This window comes from Pteronotus mesoamericanus, unplaced genomic scaffold (genome assembly GCF_021234165.1).
Source record: "Pteronotus mesoamericanus isolate MK-2021 breed Mesoamerican mustached bat unplaced genomic scaffold, CSHL_Meso_final contig_169, whole genome shotgun sequence".
In the NCBI taxonomy this organism is placed as follows: Eukaryota; Metazoa; Chordata; class Mammalia; order Chiroptera; family Mormoopidae; genus Pteronotus; species Pteronotus mesoamericanus.
This window is the reverse complement of record NW_026555068.1, coordinates 1724841-1741051: the sequence shown is the minus strand read 5'-3', so window position 1 is coordinate 1741051 and position 16211 is coordinate 1724841. Positions and strand designations below refer to the sequence as shown.

The window sequence follows — 16211 nt, the reverse complement described above, 5'->3', positions numbered from 1 at the left end:
GCATTTTCCTACGTAATCGAGACTGTGTTGAATATAAAGCTGGTGTCCTGCTTCTTTCTTTACATTCTGAACTACAGCTTTCTGTGCTTTATAAATGATGTGACCATTGTTTTAAATGCTGTGTCCATTCCATTCAGGCTGTGTCTTAATGACCCTTCTAATGCCCTGTGTGTGGGCATTTGGTAGTTTCTCTGATATTCCACAGGTTAGACAATTTTGGTCTGAAGGGAGTTGCGTCTTTAGCATTTTAAGGTGGAGGGAGGGTACAGGTGGAAGCAGAAGGGAACTTTCCTAGGGGAGAGGCACCCCTGGCATTGCACGAGGGAAAACAGAGATGGTACACAAGGAGCCAGAAACAGCGGCCAGGTGTGCGGTTTGGGACCTGGGAAGGCAAGCACAGCTCTAATCCAGTGGGGCAGGTGGGAAGGGATGACCTTAGAGAGGAAGGCTGTGAATTTGGCCTGGGACAAATTCAGTTTGAATTGTCCCACAAACAGTTGGGAGAATTAGCATAGTGGGCACGTGAGAAGAGACAGGACTCGTATGGGTCCAGGCTCCGGTCTTCCTGCTTGCCTGTATCATGGGCTGGAGACAGATGCCACTCTCTGTCACTGCTCCCTTCAAGGGTGGGGCCCATTTTTCTTCCATGGAACCTGAGTCTGGCCTAGAGACCCATTCTGGCCCATCAGATGTGGCAGAAGTGATGTGCATAGCTCCCAAGGCTGGGCCGTAATGCACTGCAGGACCCATCCTCCTCGCTCAGAGCTCCCCCCGGACACCAGTGATCGTGTAAGGATCCAACAGCCCCGCATCCATCATGCAGTAAGGAAGCAGGGGCAGCCTGCATGAAGGGGGCCAAGGTACCACATGTGCGTGAAGCCCCCAATGTTCCAGCCAGCCCCCGAGGTAGACGCAACCAGAGATCTTATCCTGAATCCTGATGGATGGGAGGTGGGAGAGAGAGAAGGAGGACCCCTTCCAGGTTTTGCCTGGGAGTTTCCATAAGCTTTGATGGAGACCCACGATAGTCCAGGTTTGTTTTAGGCACTGAAACTTAGGGTGTTTGTTCATTTTCTAACAAATTCCCACAGACTCGACAACGGAAACCGGCAGCCCACAGTTGTGTGACTGAGTCGTGGTCTGGCTCGGCAGGTTCTTGCAGGCTGAAGTCCAGGTGGTAGCCAGGCCCGTGTCTCACCCGAGGCCAGGCTCGTATCCTAGGCCCATTTAGGTGGTCACAGAATTCAGCTCCCTCCGTTGTAGGACTGAGGTCCCCAAGTTCCTACTGCTGTTGGTTGGGTCGATCTCAGCCCCCAGAGGCACACACTCCTTGCCAGGTGCTCCCCCACATCTTCTGGGCCGGTGGCGGGAGAGCTGTCATGTCAGTTTCCCGTACTTGGAATCCCTCCTGCAGGAGCAGCTTGGTCCCTTTGAGGGCTCAGCTGATTAGGTCAGGCCCACCAAGGACGATCCTACTGTCAGCTGATTGAAGACCTTAATTACTTCTGCAAATCCCTTTCCTAAGCACCTGGACAGCATCTGAATGCCAGAGAGAAGATGTATCTGGGTAGGGGCAACCTGGGGCTCTGCCTCCTCCCCAGGTACCCAGAGATAACTACACGGTGCTGAGGGGCACTGGGACTGTAACCTGGAGGAAAGCCAAGGTCCTGAGTCTGGGTCACCAGTGCACATAGCTCCGAGCCTTTTGTGGCCTTGAAGGGGGTGTGAAGAGGTTGGGGAGATGCGATGGCGCCGATGGAACCGGCGGAGCCAACAAAGAGACGGCAGCTCCTTTTCTAAGTGTTCCATTGCTGTCGGCCCTCGCTCATCCTGTTGGAGAATTTTTATTTTTCCTAGTGACACCCCACTTTCTCTTCTCCCTCCATGGGGCCAGCACCCCTCATGGTGATCACTCCCTAAAAATCAATGGACTGTCTCGTCAACAAGCCCCAGAGGCTCCACTTTCCTGCTCACAACCTTCAGTGCTCAGGAGGCACATAAACCCTGGGGCTACCCCGTGGGTCCGTGTGTCGGGGGGCAGGTGGCTGAAACCATGGGGGGCTGGCCTGAGGAGCGGCTCCAGGCACTGGGGAGGCCAGGGAGGCCCTGGGGAGCAGAGCTGGTTTTTGAGGTTCAGGAGGGAGCCCCAGCCTGCTGGCAAAGGGGAAGGGACGAGCTGCAAGAAGAGAGCCAAGAGGATGGCAGAGCCTGGGTTCCCTCATTCTCAGGAAGCCGCCTAACTGAGAGCATGAGGAAGGTGTGAGAGACTTTTCCGGAAGTAGCCCAACGCAGGTAGACTTGCCCGGGCGGAGGAGTGCCCCACAAGGCTCTGAGAAGCAGCCGCCGCGGGTGCAGTCATCATGCCTCTGCAGCCCTGATGCACCAGCTCCGCCTGGCAGCGGGGGTCACGCACCACGGCCAGCTTGGCAGGATGGCAGGGTGCCTCACAGGGGTGGAGGAGGAAGCCGGGCCTGAGAGGATGTCAGCACCAAGACGGGCTTGGGGATACGAGGCTACCCAGTACAGGCCTCAGCGGCAGTGCCGGCCCCTCGCCCACGTCAGCCGCACTACAGGGCCTTCTCCCAGAGGACGGAGCCACAGAAGCCACGGTTGCTCAGTGAGGGAAGTGCCCAAGCCCGGGTGCTGCAAGAATGAGGCCAACTGTGTCACGCCATCCCGTTCCTACTTTACCTGTCACAGGAAAGGTCTGGACTCCAAGAGACTGCTGCCAGCCCCACTTGGGGCCGCTTCCCTCCCAGGACCCCAACTGATCTCCAGCCAGCTCTTCCCATGGCTGCTTGCCAAGCAGCGCCGAGCTGCCCTCTTCACAGGCGTCACTACCGCATCTCCTGGGCCCTCGGTTAAACTGAGAGCAGGCCGTGAGCGGATTGTCCCCAGTTCCCTCCATGTGGAACAGGACTGCTTAGGTCATGGAGAGCCAGAACCGAGGGGACGCCAGCCACCCACCATGCAGACACCCGCCTCCACACTCCCCTGCCTTCAGCACTCACCGGACAGGTAAGCAAAGCGCTTCTTCAGCTGGTCCTGGATGTCGGCAGCGCACAGCGGGGTGATGTCCTGGTGCATGATTTCATCTGCGGGGAGAGCAGACGGACACGCCTATCACTCGCTGGAAAAACTGTCCCACTTGGTGCTGCAAGTCCGGGTCGGCCCCACGCAGCCTCGCACATCCGCAGACAACTAAGGGGTCAGTGGTCACATGCTCGGAAAAAAAATGTTTCCAATACGCAGAAACCTTTGTTTCTCAGAGCACAAAAAGCTGAATGCTGAGTGATTCATCAATAATTAAAATGTGGCGTGTGTCAGAAGCACAGAGAAAGGCAGAGAGAGAGGAGGGAGGGAGGGGGACAGTGAGGGACACGCAGGCAGAAGGGGAGACACAGGGAAAGGGGTGAGCTGGACTGACCGCTACCACCAGGAGTCAATAAGCAGCACCAAAAACAGACACGCTTTGTTCCGTGAGTCTCCACCCATGCGTGGGAAGTGGTCCAGGCAACTCTTGGGGCCCTTACCTGTTGCCTGTGCAAAGACCTGCTGCTCAGAGAAGAAACCTGGCCGCTGCAGTGGGTTCACAGCCTCCAAACACACCCATGTGCGGGGCCTCACCACCTCCCTGGCAGTGACACCGAGGTGGGTGCTGAGCCAGGTCCCTGAGCCTGGTGCTGAGGGGGAAAGCGGCTTAGCGGGCTGCGGGCTGCAAGTTCTAGATCAGGAGTTTGGGAGTGCATTGGCAGTACCTCAAGCCACACCCAGGCGACATCAACCAGAAGCAAGGAGGTTTTGCAAGACTCCAGGGGAAAACCTGGAGACTGACTGAGGAGGTGAGGTCACCGCAGAGTGTGCCATGCTAGGGTGGTGGCGGGGGGGCCCAAAAGGTGGGTGTGCTCAGGCGTCTTTTGCTTTTCTGAGCCAATGCCAGGCTGGCTGTATAGCAAAATTTGCAGCCTTGAACACTGACACATTTTCTCTAAAGAGACTCACGACTCACAGTGATGCCTTGTGAATGGCTTACAAGGTCAATCCCTCTACACCCAGGTTCAGATTCAGGCCGTGAACAGCCTGGAAATATGGGTCTCAAAAATCTTTTACCCTGAAAATGCCAATGGAGCAAGCAAAATGCTATCTGCACGGATCTGTCCTAAATCCTGTTCTTCTGGTCTTGCAAATAAGCAAGTGTAAATAGGTGACGCACTTAAACACACAGGAGGGTCCCAAAGGTCCTGGCTCTGTCATTTGTGGAACTACCAACAGTCATGACTAACTGGCTCTTCAGCTCTGCTTGTGTTGAGGAGAAAGTGACAAATCATGGGGCTACTGGGCCTGCGAGGGCCGAACAGAGCGGCAGCAGCATTTGGAGTCAGGAAAGGAGCAACAGCGAATGCTCATTAAGCTCAGAAAGTCAGGAACCACCCTGGGCCTCCCAGGGACAGCCTGGTGGCACGATGCCATTTCCTGGTGTGCACTTAGATGTTTCGGCCATGTTTCTCTTTTGTGGGAGAAAAACAGGGTTGGAAACAATTGCTCCAAGAGAGCTTGGAACGTATATTTTTAATTTCAGATGGGGTAACTGAAGGCAGTCTGCACCTCATTTTACTTGGAATGAGTGTCAGGTGCGACCCACACAGGATACTGGAAGTTGAGATTTTATATTGCTTTTTGCTTCTCTCAACAGAAAGGAATAACCGCCCTCTTGAGTGTGAACCTTGTGCTGCCTCTTCTCCAATTCAACCTCTGAAACCCTGGGAGGAGCATGTCTGCGAAACATCGACCACTGGGAAGCAAGGGCCTCCCTGAAGTATGGGGACGTCCCGGGGCAGCAGAAAGTGGCACAGGCACGGCGAGCTGGCAAACCTCTAACAAGTGGGGATCCAACGTCAGTGACCAGCAACAGATGCTGGGCCACAGTGGTTCCCTGACCTTGGTGCGACCCTGGAGATGTCTGGCTTGGATCTTAAAATCTCCCACCAGGACTCAACTTGCAGACTTCACCAGCTTGTGAAGAAAGGAAACTGAATGGCAAGGCCTCTGATGGCAGACGTTTCCACAGTGATTCTTGATCCCGAAAGGCTGAGGCTTCAAGGCAGCACTTCCTCTGACGAGCAAACTCTCACGTTCCTGAGCTCACTTATGGACACCACGGGCTGTCCTCTGTCCAGCTCACCCTGACGGCAGACAGCTTTCCTACGTACTAGAGACAGGGCTGATATTACCGACCATTTCTACGCTTTCTGTGGCAGAGTGACAGTCTCAGCAGCTGGACCATTGTTAATGGGAATTTGGTTCCAGCGAGGGAAGTCTCTGGGGCCTCCTCACCTACTCTCCTCTCTGGGTGATGGCTGCCCTCACAACATTAAACTTTCTTACATGGGCCAGGGCCCCCCTGGCCTCAGGGCCTTGGCACAAGCTATGTGCTCCGTCATGCTTTTCCCGTATTTGTTTGCCAGTCTAATCCCACGCAACTCCTGGCCAAGATGTCACTCTCCAAGGAGGCTCCTAGCCTGGGCCAGGCCTCACAGCATCCTACCAGCACCCGTGGAGCACCTACCATGCCCACTACTCACAGCTGCCCTACCCCCAGGGCCTGGTTCAGTGGTTCCCATGGAAGGAGCTCAAAGAACACGCGTTGAACAAACGTGGCATGAGAAGAATGACAGAATGACTTCCCAGAGCGTCATTCAGAATCCCACCAATTTGGCAGCTCTTTCTGGCTTGCCCATAGGCTGGGTCCGCAAGTTCTGATCAGCTGCAGGCCACGTGGGGCGCAGAGCCCACAGCCTGCTGACTTACAATGTGCCACCCTGCAGCCAAGCTGGGGAAAGCAACACTTGGGAACTTTCTGGGGCAGAGCTAATCCTGATACTGCACCTAGACCAAGTGCTCCATTTTAGGTTTGAAAAATTGGGTTGCTCTGTGCAGAGTCTGTTGGGATCTGCACAGAGGTATGTTCATCCAAATTGACTATCTAAAAAGCACGCACATCTTAAATGGTCACTGGCCACTCCTCAGAAAACTGAAAATAATTGTAAAAATCCCCCACCTGGGGTTAAGGCACATGATTTTTAGTTTGTTACGTGATGCCTTTTGTGGCAACAGGCTCTGGTCACTTGTAGTTTTTCATCCTTTCCGTGGCTTTATTCTCATTCAAGGACAGGGCAATTTTGTACTTTGTGCTGATGGGTTTTTTTTCAGTCTTTGTCAGTTGTGTTTAATTGTGTAAAAGCGCTATGCTGTGGCCACTGGTTCAGAAGGAAATGGAGGTGCTTGATGGTGACACAAGTGAGCCTTAGTCCCTCAGTGCTACTCCAATGTCAGGAGTCTGGGACGGGAAGTGGGGTCACCCAACCCGCCAGTTCAATGAAAGGGTCAGGCAGGGCCCCGCTCCCTCACAGAACGTCTCTGTGGGAACACAAAGCCTTACAGATAACCGCCTTTCCAGCATTCCGGTCTCGACGTAAATGGAGGCTCCCGGGCAATTACCCCATGACAGAGTCACTTTTGAGAAAAGAGGTTAAGAAGGGCCTTGAGTCGGAGGGGTACAGGATGGGAGAGGACAGTGCTTCTCTTCCGATCCCCTACAGGGTGGCAAGGACATGGGGATTAGGCACTGGGGCCCAAAGGCTGGGCGGCCTCCCAGCACCAGCTCTGGGAGCCCATCTGGGAAGGCAGCCCTGTCTGGTGCATGGCAGGGGACAAATGGCTCGCCTACCCCTTCACTGGGAATTATCCCTGCCCCACAACATCTTATCTGACTGGGGACCCAGCTCAGTTCTAGATGAGGACAAAGGAGACACCTCAACTGCTGAAATGTAGTCACACCATGTTGTTGCCCGAACCCTGCCTGGCTTGGGTCGCGCTCTTAGAGTCCAGGGATGGCATTATACTCTTATCTTTAGTTCTTTCATCCTAATACAGTTAGACTAAGGCAGCAAATGTCCTTCCTCTTGAAACTGACTCAAGGATTTGAGTGTGGGACAATTCTGTAATGGAGGAGGGCAGCCTCTTGCCATGGCTGTCCGTTGAAGGGGCATTCTCCGCCCCTGCTCTGCTCCCCAGAGGCCACCTGAGGTGGAGAGAAAACACAGCACCGACAAGGGGCTGCAGTAGACGTAGAACTCGTGGGACCCTAAAAATCCACTGAGAAGCGGTACATGTTCCAGGTTAAGTGAGCCCCAGGGTACTAGGAGGAGTCTCGAATTCTGTCCAGTTCAAAGGCTGGCCCCTGCGGTTTACTGGTGACCTTGGGCCTTGCTCAAACGGAGACAAGCCTGAGAAAGGCTCCTACAAAGGGGCCAGAAGCTGGTGACAGACCCTGGGGCACAAGTCTATTATGTGCTAATTCTCTTATTTAAATCTTTCTGAAAGTCTGTACCCAAGGCTTTTTGTCGTCGTCGTCGTCGTTGTTGTTGTTTGTAGATAATTAAGAATTTACTATTCTGCTCTTTTTTTAAGTATATTTTATTATGTTACTACAGTTATCCCAATTTGGTCCCCCTTTGCCTCCCTCCGCCTGGTACCCGCCTTCCCTCCAGCAATCCCCCCCTTAGTTCACGTCCATGGGTCGTGCATGTAAGTTCTTTGGCTTCTCCATTTCCTATACTATACTTAACATACCCCTGTCTATTTTGTACTTATGAATTATGACTTTTAATCCCTGCATCATTTTCCCCATTCTCCCCCTTCCAGAGATCTCCATATCTATGATTCCGTTCCTGTTCTTTGCTTAGTTTTTTTTAGATTCTGCTGTTGAGAGTTGTGAATGTGTTGTCTTTTTGATGTTCATAGTTTTGATCTTCTTCTTAAATAAGCCCCTTTAATGTTACATGTAAAATGGCTTGGTAGTGATGAACTCCTCTAGCTTTACCTTGTCTGGGAAGTACTTTATCTGCCCTTCGATTCTAAATGATAGCTTTGCTGGATAGAGTAATCTAGGTTGTAGGTCCTTGCTTTTCATCTCTTTGAATATTTCTTGCCAGTCCCTTCTGCCTGCAAAGTTTCTTTTGAGAAATCAGCGGATAGTCCTGTGGGTACTCCTTTGTACGTAACTCTCTGCTTTTCTCTTGCTGCTTTTAAGATTCTTTCTTTATCTTTTACCTTTGGCATTTTAATTACAATGTGTCTTTGTGTGCTCCTCTTTGTGTCTAACTTGTTTGGACTCTCTGTGCTTCCTAGATTTGTATGTTTTATTTCCTTTGCCAAATTAGGGAAATTTTCTTTCATTATTTTTTCAAATAAGTTTTCAATTTCTTGCTCTTCCTCCTCTCCTTCTGGCACCCCTATGATTTGGATGAGGTACATTTAGAGATGTCCCAGAGGTTCCTAAGCTTATCCTCATTATTTTGAATTCTTATTTTTTCTTTCTGTTTTGGTTGAATGTTTATTTCTTCCTTATTTTCCAAATTGTTGATTTGAATTCTGGCTTCCTTCCCTTTCATTATTGGTTCCGTTTAGATTTTTCTTTATTTTACTTAGTGTAACCTTCACTTCTTCATTTATATTGCCATACTCAGTGAGTTCTTTGACCATCCTGATCACCAGTGTTTTGAAGTCTGCATCTGATAGGTTCACTATCTCCATTTTATTTAGTTCTTTTTCTGGGGTTTTGTTCCATTCTTACATTTGAGCCATATTTCTTTGTCTCCTCAATTTGGCAGCCTTACTGTGGTTGCTTCTGTGTATTAAGTAGGGCTGTTTTGACTCCCTGTAAAAGGCACCTGTAAATTGTGTGGGGCAGAACCTTAGGTATTCGCCAGGGTGGGACAACCTCTTCACTGCTTTGTGGCTCCGTGTTGGGGGAGGGCTCAGAGAGTGGACTGCATCGCTGCCTGGCTTCTGGGGTTTTGCCTGGTGCTCACCCCGTTTCCAGTCACTTCACCCAATCCCCGGATGCAACTGGCACCCTTCCAGCCATTGTTCTGGTGTTGAATCCAAGGTTTTTGTTTATTTTCAATCAAAACACGACTGTGGTAGCTTTTCAAAGTCCCGGGTGGAGTGCCAAGTGGGGTTATTTCAACAACTCACTTGGACAGGATTCTTATTTTGCCAAGACCACCCCAGAAATCTCCAAACCAAGAGCAAAGTGTGTGTGGAAGGAACGAGAGGAGAGGCCACTGGCTCCAACCAAGCCCATCTGGAGCCCTACAGGCCAGGGTGGGATGGACGCCTCTTCCACCAGCTGTTGAGTCCTCTTGGTCGGGACAGGAGCGACGTCTCCATTTCTATTTATAATCTATGTGGAGGGCTCTGTGATCTAGCCACTTAAGATGTTTGAGATCTCTACTGATTTGGGCAACTGACTGCTCATTCATAGCACATCCTGAGTTATTGGTTATTGAATTAGGCATAAATATTTCACATCATATGCAAAGCATCGATAACTCACTCAGTTCACCAAATGTTCTCCCTGACCTCCTAATCTCAGGAAGCAAATTGTTACAAAGTGTAAAATAAAACACTCCATATGAAAGGTGCTTGACTGAAATTGTCATCAAGGAAATGCACTCTCCACCATAAAAAAGTGTCGGATCCCATCCCACAGTTGGAGAAAATCAGGGAGCTAGACAAAATCAAGCTGGAGACATCTGTACTCTCCTGCATGGGTGCTGGGGGTCTGTCCACCACACAAAGCTGGCTGCGTGGGACTTCAGTGTGCACTGCTCCTTCAGATGAAGCTGTGGACACCAGAGGGCCTGCAAACCTCCTCACAGTATAGTCTCCAGAACTGCATTTCCCAAGGATGTATGCCCACTTGCTCAACACGTCTGTAACTCAAGCCTGCACAGGAATCACCTGGAAGCCTCCCTATGGCACACATGTAGAATCAACAGTAAACCACACCTGAATGCATTAGGTGTTTTCTACTGCATCCTGCCGCACGCCGGCTCCGGCAAGCCTCAACATCCCCCTTAACACGGGCCGCCCGAGCACACAAACATGGCACAAAGGCCAAGGCCAGTGCGCTGCCTCGACCTATATGAGAGTGTAGGCAGTGCCCACACCCTGCTGGCTACCTCAACCAGCACAGGGCATTTTCCAGGGGCCTCAACTGCCACTGCTGGAGCTTCTGGGGTCAGATGCCCAGAAAATCATTTCTCTGCACGTCCCGCAGAGCCCTCTTTCACATCAGGGAGAGAAGAGTTCCATAGTCAGACAAACTTGGGAAGCATCACAGACAAACCTTCTGCTGTAGAAGCTCTAAGGCGGCCAGCAGTGCTGCCCCCAAACTTGACTGGTCACGGACTCGGGATAGTGGGGGAAAGGGTGAGCACGCCGCCGCCTCACTACCGAAGAAGTCAGGTTGAAAATAACATTCTTGGGGAAATGCTAGCTTATTAAAATAAAGAAAAAGTCTTAAATGAAATTCCAACACAGGATTCACTAAGGCGATGACATAGATTCAAGTAAAAACAAAAACAAACACCAAACTCCACCAACGTCTTAAATCAATCAAGAAAGCAAGTATGCCTTGGACATATACACTATGACCAGTTGGCATAATGGAAAGTACAAGAGAAATGTACTAATTTCTTAAACTTAGAGGCTGTCTGGAGCAACTAAATTACATTTTAATTGGTTTGCATAGAAAATCTTTAATCATAGTAGAAATAGTGGTTACAGTACAACTATTACTAAAATACCTTTTATGTATTAATGTACTTGTCACAACAAGCCAAGAGGTGGGAACACTATGAGCCCATTTTTTGGATGAGCAAACTAAGGCACAGAGAAGTTGAGTGACTTGCCTGAAGCCACAGAGCAGTGACAGAACGTGGGGGAATCCTAGATGCAGCAGCTCGGAGGAAGGGCAAGGGTGCCAGCGAGTCTGAGGCAGCGTCAAGGTGGGCGTTCTCAGGGGACAGGGTTTAGCAAATAGGGATGCTAAGAAGGGGCATGTCTTACTTGGGGGAGAGGCTTGGCTTTACAGACAGCCGTGGAGAAGAGCTCAAAACTACAGAAACAGAAGCTGGGCATCTGGTGCCTCCCTCACGAGACTCAGAATGGATTATAGTGATAGCAAGGTCCTCATTGTGACATTTCATTTCGTGAGTCCCTTACCCTCACATCAGTGGTAAAGAAATAACATTTGGTCACTGGCAGAGGCATTTTAAATACTCTCATTGTAATTTTGTATCAGTTCTTTTTTAAAGTCTAAACAGATTTCTGATTCAAGATCTTAAAACAGACCCTCCCTGCTGTGGGCAGAGAGGAGAATGCTCTCAGTGAGTGGGGATCGCCTTTGCCAAGCCCATGGACTGCGGCGGCGGCAGCTCCGGGTCGGGGCTTCCCAGAAAGGCAGCAGGACACAGACGAGAGAGTTAGCTGTAAGTGTCTTCAAACCTGAACACTGACTGCACATTGTCCCCGAGGTTCACAAAGACATGCTGTCTGCAGAACTGCTCTCGCCTCTGTGCAATCTTCTCTGAGTCGCTTTAATGAGGGACTGGGGCCTAGAGGCTGTATTTCACTTTGCTGAAAGCACCTTTTGTGCACAGTGATCCTTGGTTTCCCGGCAAGTGAGCCAGCACTCTAAAGGCAGCTGAGGTGGTGTGACCGTGGGCATGTTACTTAACCTCTCCGAGCTGGTCTCCTTGTCTGTACAATTGGGACAATCACGGCAGCTTAGCTCCAGGGTGGCTCGCATACTTAGTGAACACTTAGAGTGTGCGGCGTCTGGCATGTGTGCATGTTAACGGTCACCAGCGCCCGGGGATGGATAGTCTATGCTGTGCCCTGGCTGACAGCGTCACGTTACCACTGCAGTTTGACTTTGGTTTGGTCTTAAAGACATTTCAATTGAGTCAAGGGGTCGTTCAGGGCTCCGCAAGGGGAAACCACTCTCACAATACCACTGAGACTTTCGCTTTTCCCCCTTGTCCCTACATGAGTGTGCAGGGCTCCCCAGCAATCCCAGCAACCCCATACTGTGCAGCACCACAGAGCGGCAGGAAAGCAGGTGCGAACCCAGCCAGCTCCCATTTTGTCAGGGATTAAGGACAAGTGCAAAATGCAAAACAATGCCCCTCCGCCCACATATTTGTTTTTTTCTGGATGATATAGTTATTTTTCATTTAAAATGTTACTTGTGCTACCATAATGGATTTATCATTGTTATTTTTCTCTAAGTTAATATTTTAAGAGTTTGTTTTTATTTCTAATATGGTAGATAATGTAACACACAGTTTTCTGTGATCCTCAGTAAAGTATTCACAGTAGAAAGCGGCCGAGACCAAAATGTCCAAGAACCACCATCTGGAAGCAACACGAAGGCTGGGCAGGCTCTCTCCCAGGAGTATGGGACTAGGGAGGCAGGTCCTCCTAGAGTTTAAAGACCTCGGCCACCCTCCTCTTTCAGCTCCCTGCCTGTCCTGCAGAGTGAATGCAGAGCTGCCTCTGGGTTCTGCCGTCTCTGGTCACAGCTCCCATGGGGGCTCGGCTCTTACCACGCCACCACAGGACTAGGCTGCCCACGGAGGGATCATCCCACAGGAAGAATGTGAAATCTTGTTTGCACATGTTTGAGGCAGTGGGCTCCAGGCTGCACCTCCTGGGCTGTGGGTGCAGGCAGGGTGCTGTGCACAACTGCACAGGGTCTTCACTGCACAAGGGGGGCTGAGCAGTCAGGTGGGAGAGGTCCAGCCCAGCCCCTGCAAGGAGCATTCCCACACAGTACAGCCCCTGAGGGCCTTTAACATCTAAGAGGCTTCCCTGGGCTCCAGGAGAGGAGGCCAGTCCTGGGCAGATGGACAAGCCTCTCTCTGTCTCTCTCTTTCCTCCCTTCATCATTCCTCCCCTGGGCACTCTAGCTCTCGGAGGCCTTCTAACGCCGCTCTTGTTCTGATGACCACTGAGTGGGCTCACCCTGACCCACCATCTGCCCCGCTGGATGGAGACACATCAGTTGCCACATCCTGGTGTGGCTGCTATCCGATGCGCCCAGGTCCAGAGACCTGTCCTGAGGGAGGGGCAGGAAGAGCAGCAAATGTCAACAGGTTTCACGCAGCCATGTTCTCCTTGGGGCCTTCTTGCCTAGTGCCCAGCATGGCCTGGGGTCACAGAAGGACTGGGGGCTGGGGCGGCATTGGGTGCTGAGCGGCTCAGGGGTCCCTGCTCCCTCCTCACTGTGCCGGGCAGTTGTCATGGTTCCCCTGAGGCCAGTCTCCCAGCAGGGTGATTCCACCCTCCTGTGTTTCGCTTGGCTTCAGCTCTGCCTTTCTCTGTTCAGGAACATGCTAAGGGGGCTCTTTAAGAGCAAAGCTTCTGTGTTCCAAGTTGGGGGAGCTGACACTTGTGAAAAGTCTGATTTAGGGACACAGCTGTCACACCCTGGGGAAGAACTGAGGGTGGATTTAGACTGAGCGTGGCCACATTCTCCTGACCCTGGGTTCCTCAGGCCTTTTCTCCTGTCCCTCCTCAGCCCCCTGGATCAGCCATGAAGGAGCGTCTCCATGCAGCTGCCAGGAGCGGACAAATCCTCGCAGGAGAACGTGGCAACACTGCTGGAAGCACTTCTGTGAGCTCACCCCATACGCAAAGGACCCTGAAGGGTGAGGTCTCCTCAGCTCATTTCAGAAACGAGGGAGGTCGAGGTCGGGACCCTCAGTGGCAGCTCAGGCCATGGAGTTGGGAGTGCCCGGACACGAACCTTCATCAGCTGGGAAACCAAGGCCTGCGGAAGGCCTCTCATGGAGGCGCTGAAGGACACCGAACGGCGGCACCGTCAATGTCTGCCAGGGGTCCGAGTGGATGGGCGTCTCCCAGCAGTCAGGACAGGGAAGGCTGGGGGGGAAGGTAGGACGCTGTAGGGCGAGGCTTCCCACGGCACAGGAGGGCGCTGCCTTGCCCAATGGGAGAGAGGATGAGGGAGGTATGTGGCTCAGTTGTTTTTACTACATCATCTCATTTATTAAACTCTTCCCTGTGAGGCCATCGTGAGTGCAGTCTTCAGCTGGGCTAGTACTTCCTGAGTTCAGTTTCTGTTTTGTTTTAAAGGCCCACAAAGGCGATCAGAGAAATGGGTGCAAACTAGGACCCAAACAGCAGTAAAAATGCAGGCCTGTCTCACACTTGGCACCCAGCACTGTGCAGATGGTGGCAGAGCAGCTGGTGCGTGTGGACACTAGGCCCCGCCGTGCAGCAAGTGCATCTGTGAGTGTGGTCCGGCCACACCCTGGCCACAGCCTCTTGGGGCTGCATCAGCCTGCTCAAGTTGTAGCATCTCTTCCTAGGGGCTCCCCTGAGCCACAGAGGGGAGGGAGCGGGACCGGGATGCAGGGGGAGAAGGTGCCCATGGGAGCCGGCTCTCTGAGATGCTACTTCACTTACTCCTCAGTTCTTCGATGCTCTGCTCCCCTGAGTTTGCCGAGCCGGGGTCCTGGACTGCATGCTCAGTGGCCAGGCCCACTGCATGAGGCTGCTATCACACACCCCGTCCTTCCAGAAACACTGATGTGGCCGGCCGACTTGGTATCAAGCCAGCACTCGCTTCTCTGAGACCTCCTTGCAGCCCTCGCTTGTCCCAACCATAGGCCTGTCCCATTCCCTCTGCTCAAATGCCACCCAAGAGAGATGATGATTCAACCAAGGATGGAGGACAGCAAGGAACTTTATGGGAACTTCTCAGTTTGCATTTCCCATGCCAAGATTCTCATTTCTGTTTAATTCGGCAGAAGCCCACATCGCTTCCATGGCCATGGGGCAAAGTGTGCACACGCGTGGGTTTGGAAACCAAAGGGATGGGACTGAGAACGTTTCAGAAGTTTGTTCTCTGGGGTGCTGGGGAACAGCGCAGGAGGGTGTCCTCACTGGTGTGAGGGAGCAGGGACCTGGAGCTGACTGCTGCCCGCCCCCCCACCCAAACGCCGAAAGCCTGGCCAGAGAGAAAGCAAACTGAAGGGCTTGGGATCCTGAGTGTCCACACTGTTGCCCAAATGAGAACTAAGTGAAAGGGAGCCTTGAAAGAAAGGGTTAAGAGGGGCTCCCGGTCATGCTATGGGAAAACACACCTTCACACATTTTTTTGTAGGAGCGGGTCAGAAATCTGATGGTAGCATAATAAACACCAGATCTATTTTCATGTGTGAATAGTGGGGGGCATGAAGGTGATCATAAAACTCAGCACATTGTTTGCTTTTAGAGTCATCAAACCACGCTGTGCCTCAAAGCATCACAGCAAAGTCCCAGATGAACCAGAGCTCCAAGGCCGCGCACCTGGGAGCAGTTAGTTAGGTGCTGGACCTTCTTGCCCGGCACAAGGCCCCGTGGGAACAAAGGATGGACTGACAGTCATGCCTGTGACTTTATAGCACAGATGCCTGGCGTCACTGAGCTTCCCCCGCAGACGCCTCTCTGGAGAAGCAGCGCGTGACGAGACCTGCTGAACGAGGTGAGGGGTGGAGCGAGGCCACGGCCTGGAGGGCCCAGACACGACACGGAGGCCTCCTGGGCACATCAGGGTTTGAATTTATTGTCCGCCGCTACGTGTGGTCCATTTTCAGGACCCAGAACAGGCTGGGAGGGGTGAGAGTGTTTCGTGGAGATCTGCAGGAGGCTGGGTGGACAGGGGGCCAGGGAATATGGAGGGAAAACCAGCACGAATGCTGGTGGGCATGCGCTCACCTGGTGCTGACTGAAGGCCCTCTCCAGGCTCGTGCGTGGATCTGAGGATCCCTAGTGGGAGTCTCACAAGAGGTACCTGGGGACCTTTCATTACTGATGATAACCTTTCTCTTTTTGAACTTCCTGCCTAGTCCCAGGACTGGCCTTGAGATTTCACAGAAATCAGCTTACGTGGCCCTGACAAGACCACAGACATGACATCATCAATGCATTTCTGGCTGGGGTCAGGATGAAGCAGGGGCAGAGGGCTAGCCCGGCCAACCCCAGCTGCGTGCAGAGCTGGCATTTCCCATGCCCCCTCCCCGCCTTCCCAGGGAACATCCAGAGCCAGGCAAGCTCCTGAAAGTGGAGCTGGGAACCCAGCTGTGGGAGAAGGGTGCCGGTGCGTGAACCTGCCTTGGAATGCCACACAGACAGCAGGGTGTCCCCTCCTCTGCCAGGCCCCAGATGTCACTTATCACACTATTCCTTCAATGGGCTAAACATTAACGAATGTCCTAAGGAATTAAGTCATCTTTCCAAATGTTCTTTTTCCTCAGGTCCGTGTGCCTGAGAGAACCTGGCTAATTCAGTGAAGC

General features: G+C 52.2%; 1 protein-coding gene across 7 annotated transcripts in view; it reads right to left on the bottom strand.

The window, feature by feature from the left end:
* MCF2L (MCF.2 cell line derived transforming sequence like) overlaps positions 1 to 16211 on the bottom strand; it is a 111955-nt gene that overhangs the window by 55942 nt on the left and 39802 nt on the right. For all 7 annotated transcript variants that reach the window (XM_054565866.1, XM_054565872.1, XM_054565871.1 and 4 more), the window contains exon 2: positions 3012 to 3095. In XM_054565866.1, the coding sequence (XP_054421841.1) occupies positions 3012 to 3095 (84 nt within the window). The remainder of the gene's footprint in view (positions 1 to 3011; positions 3096 to 16211) is intronic.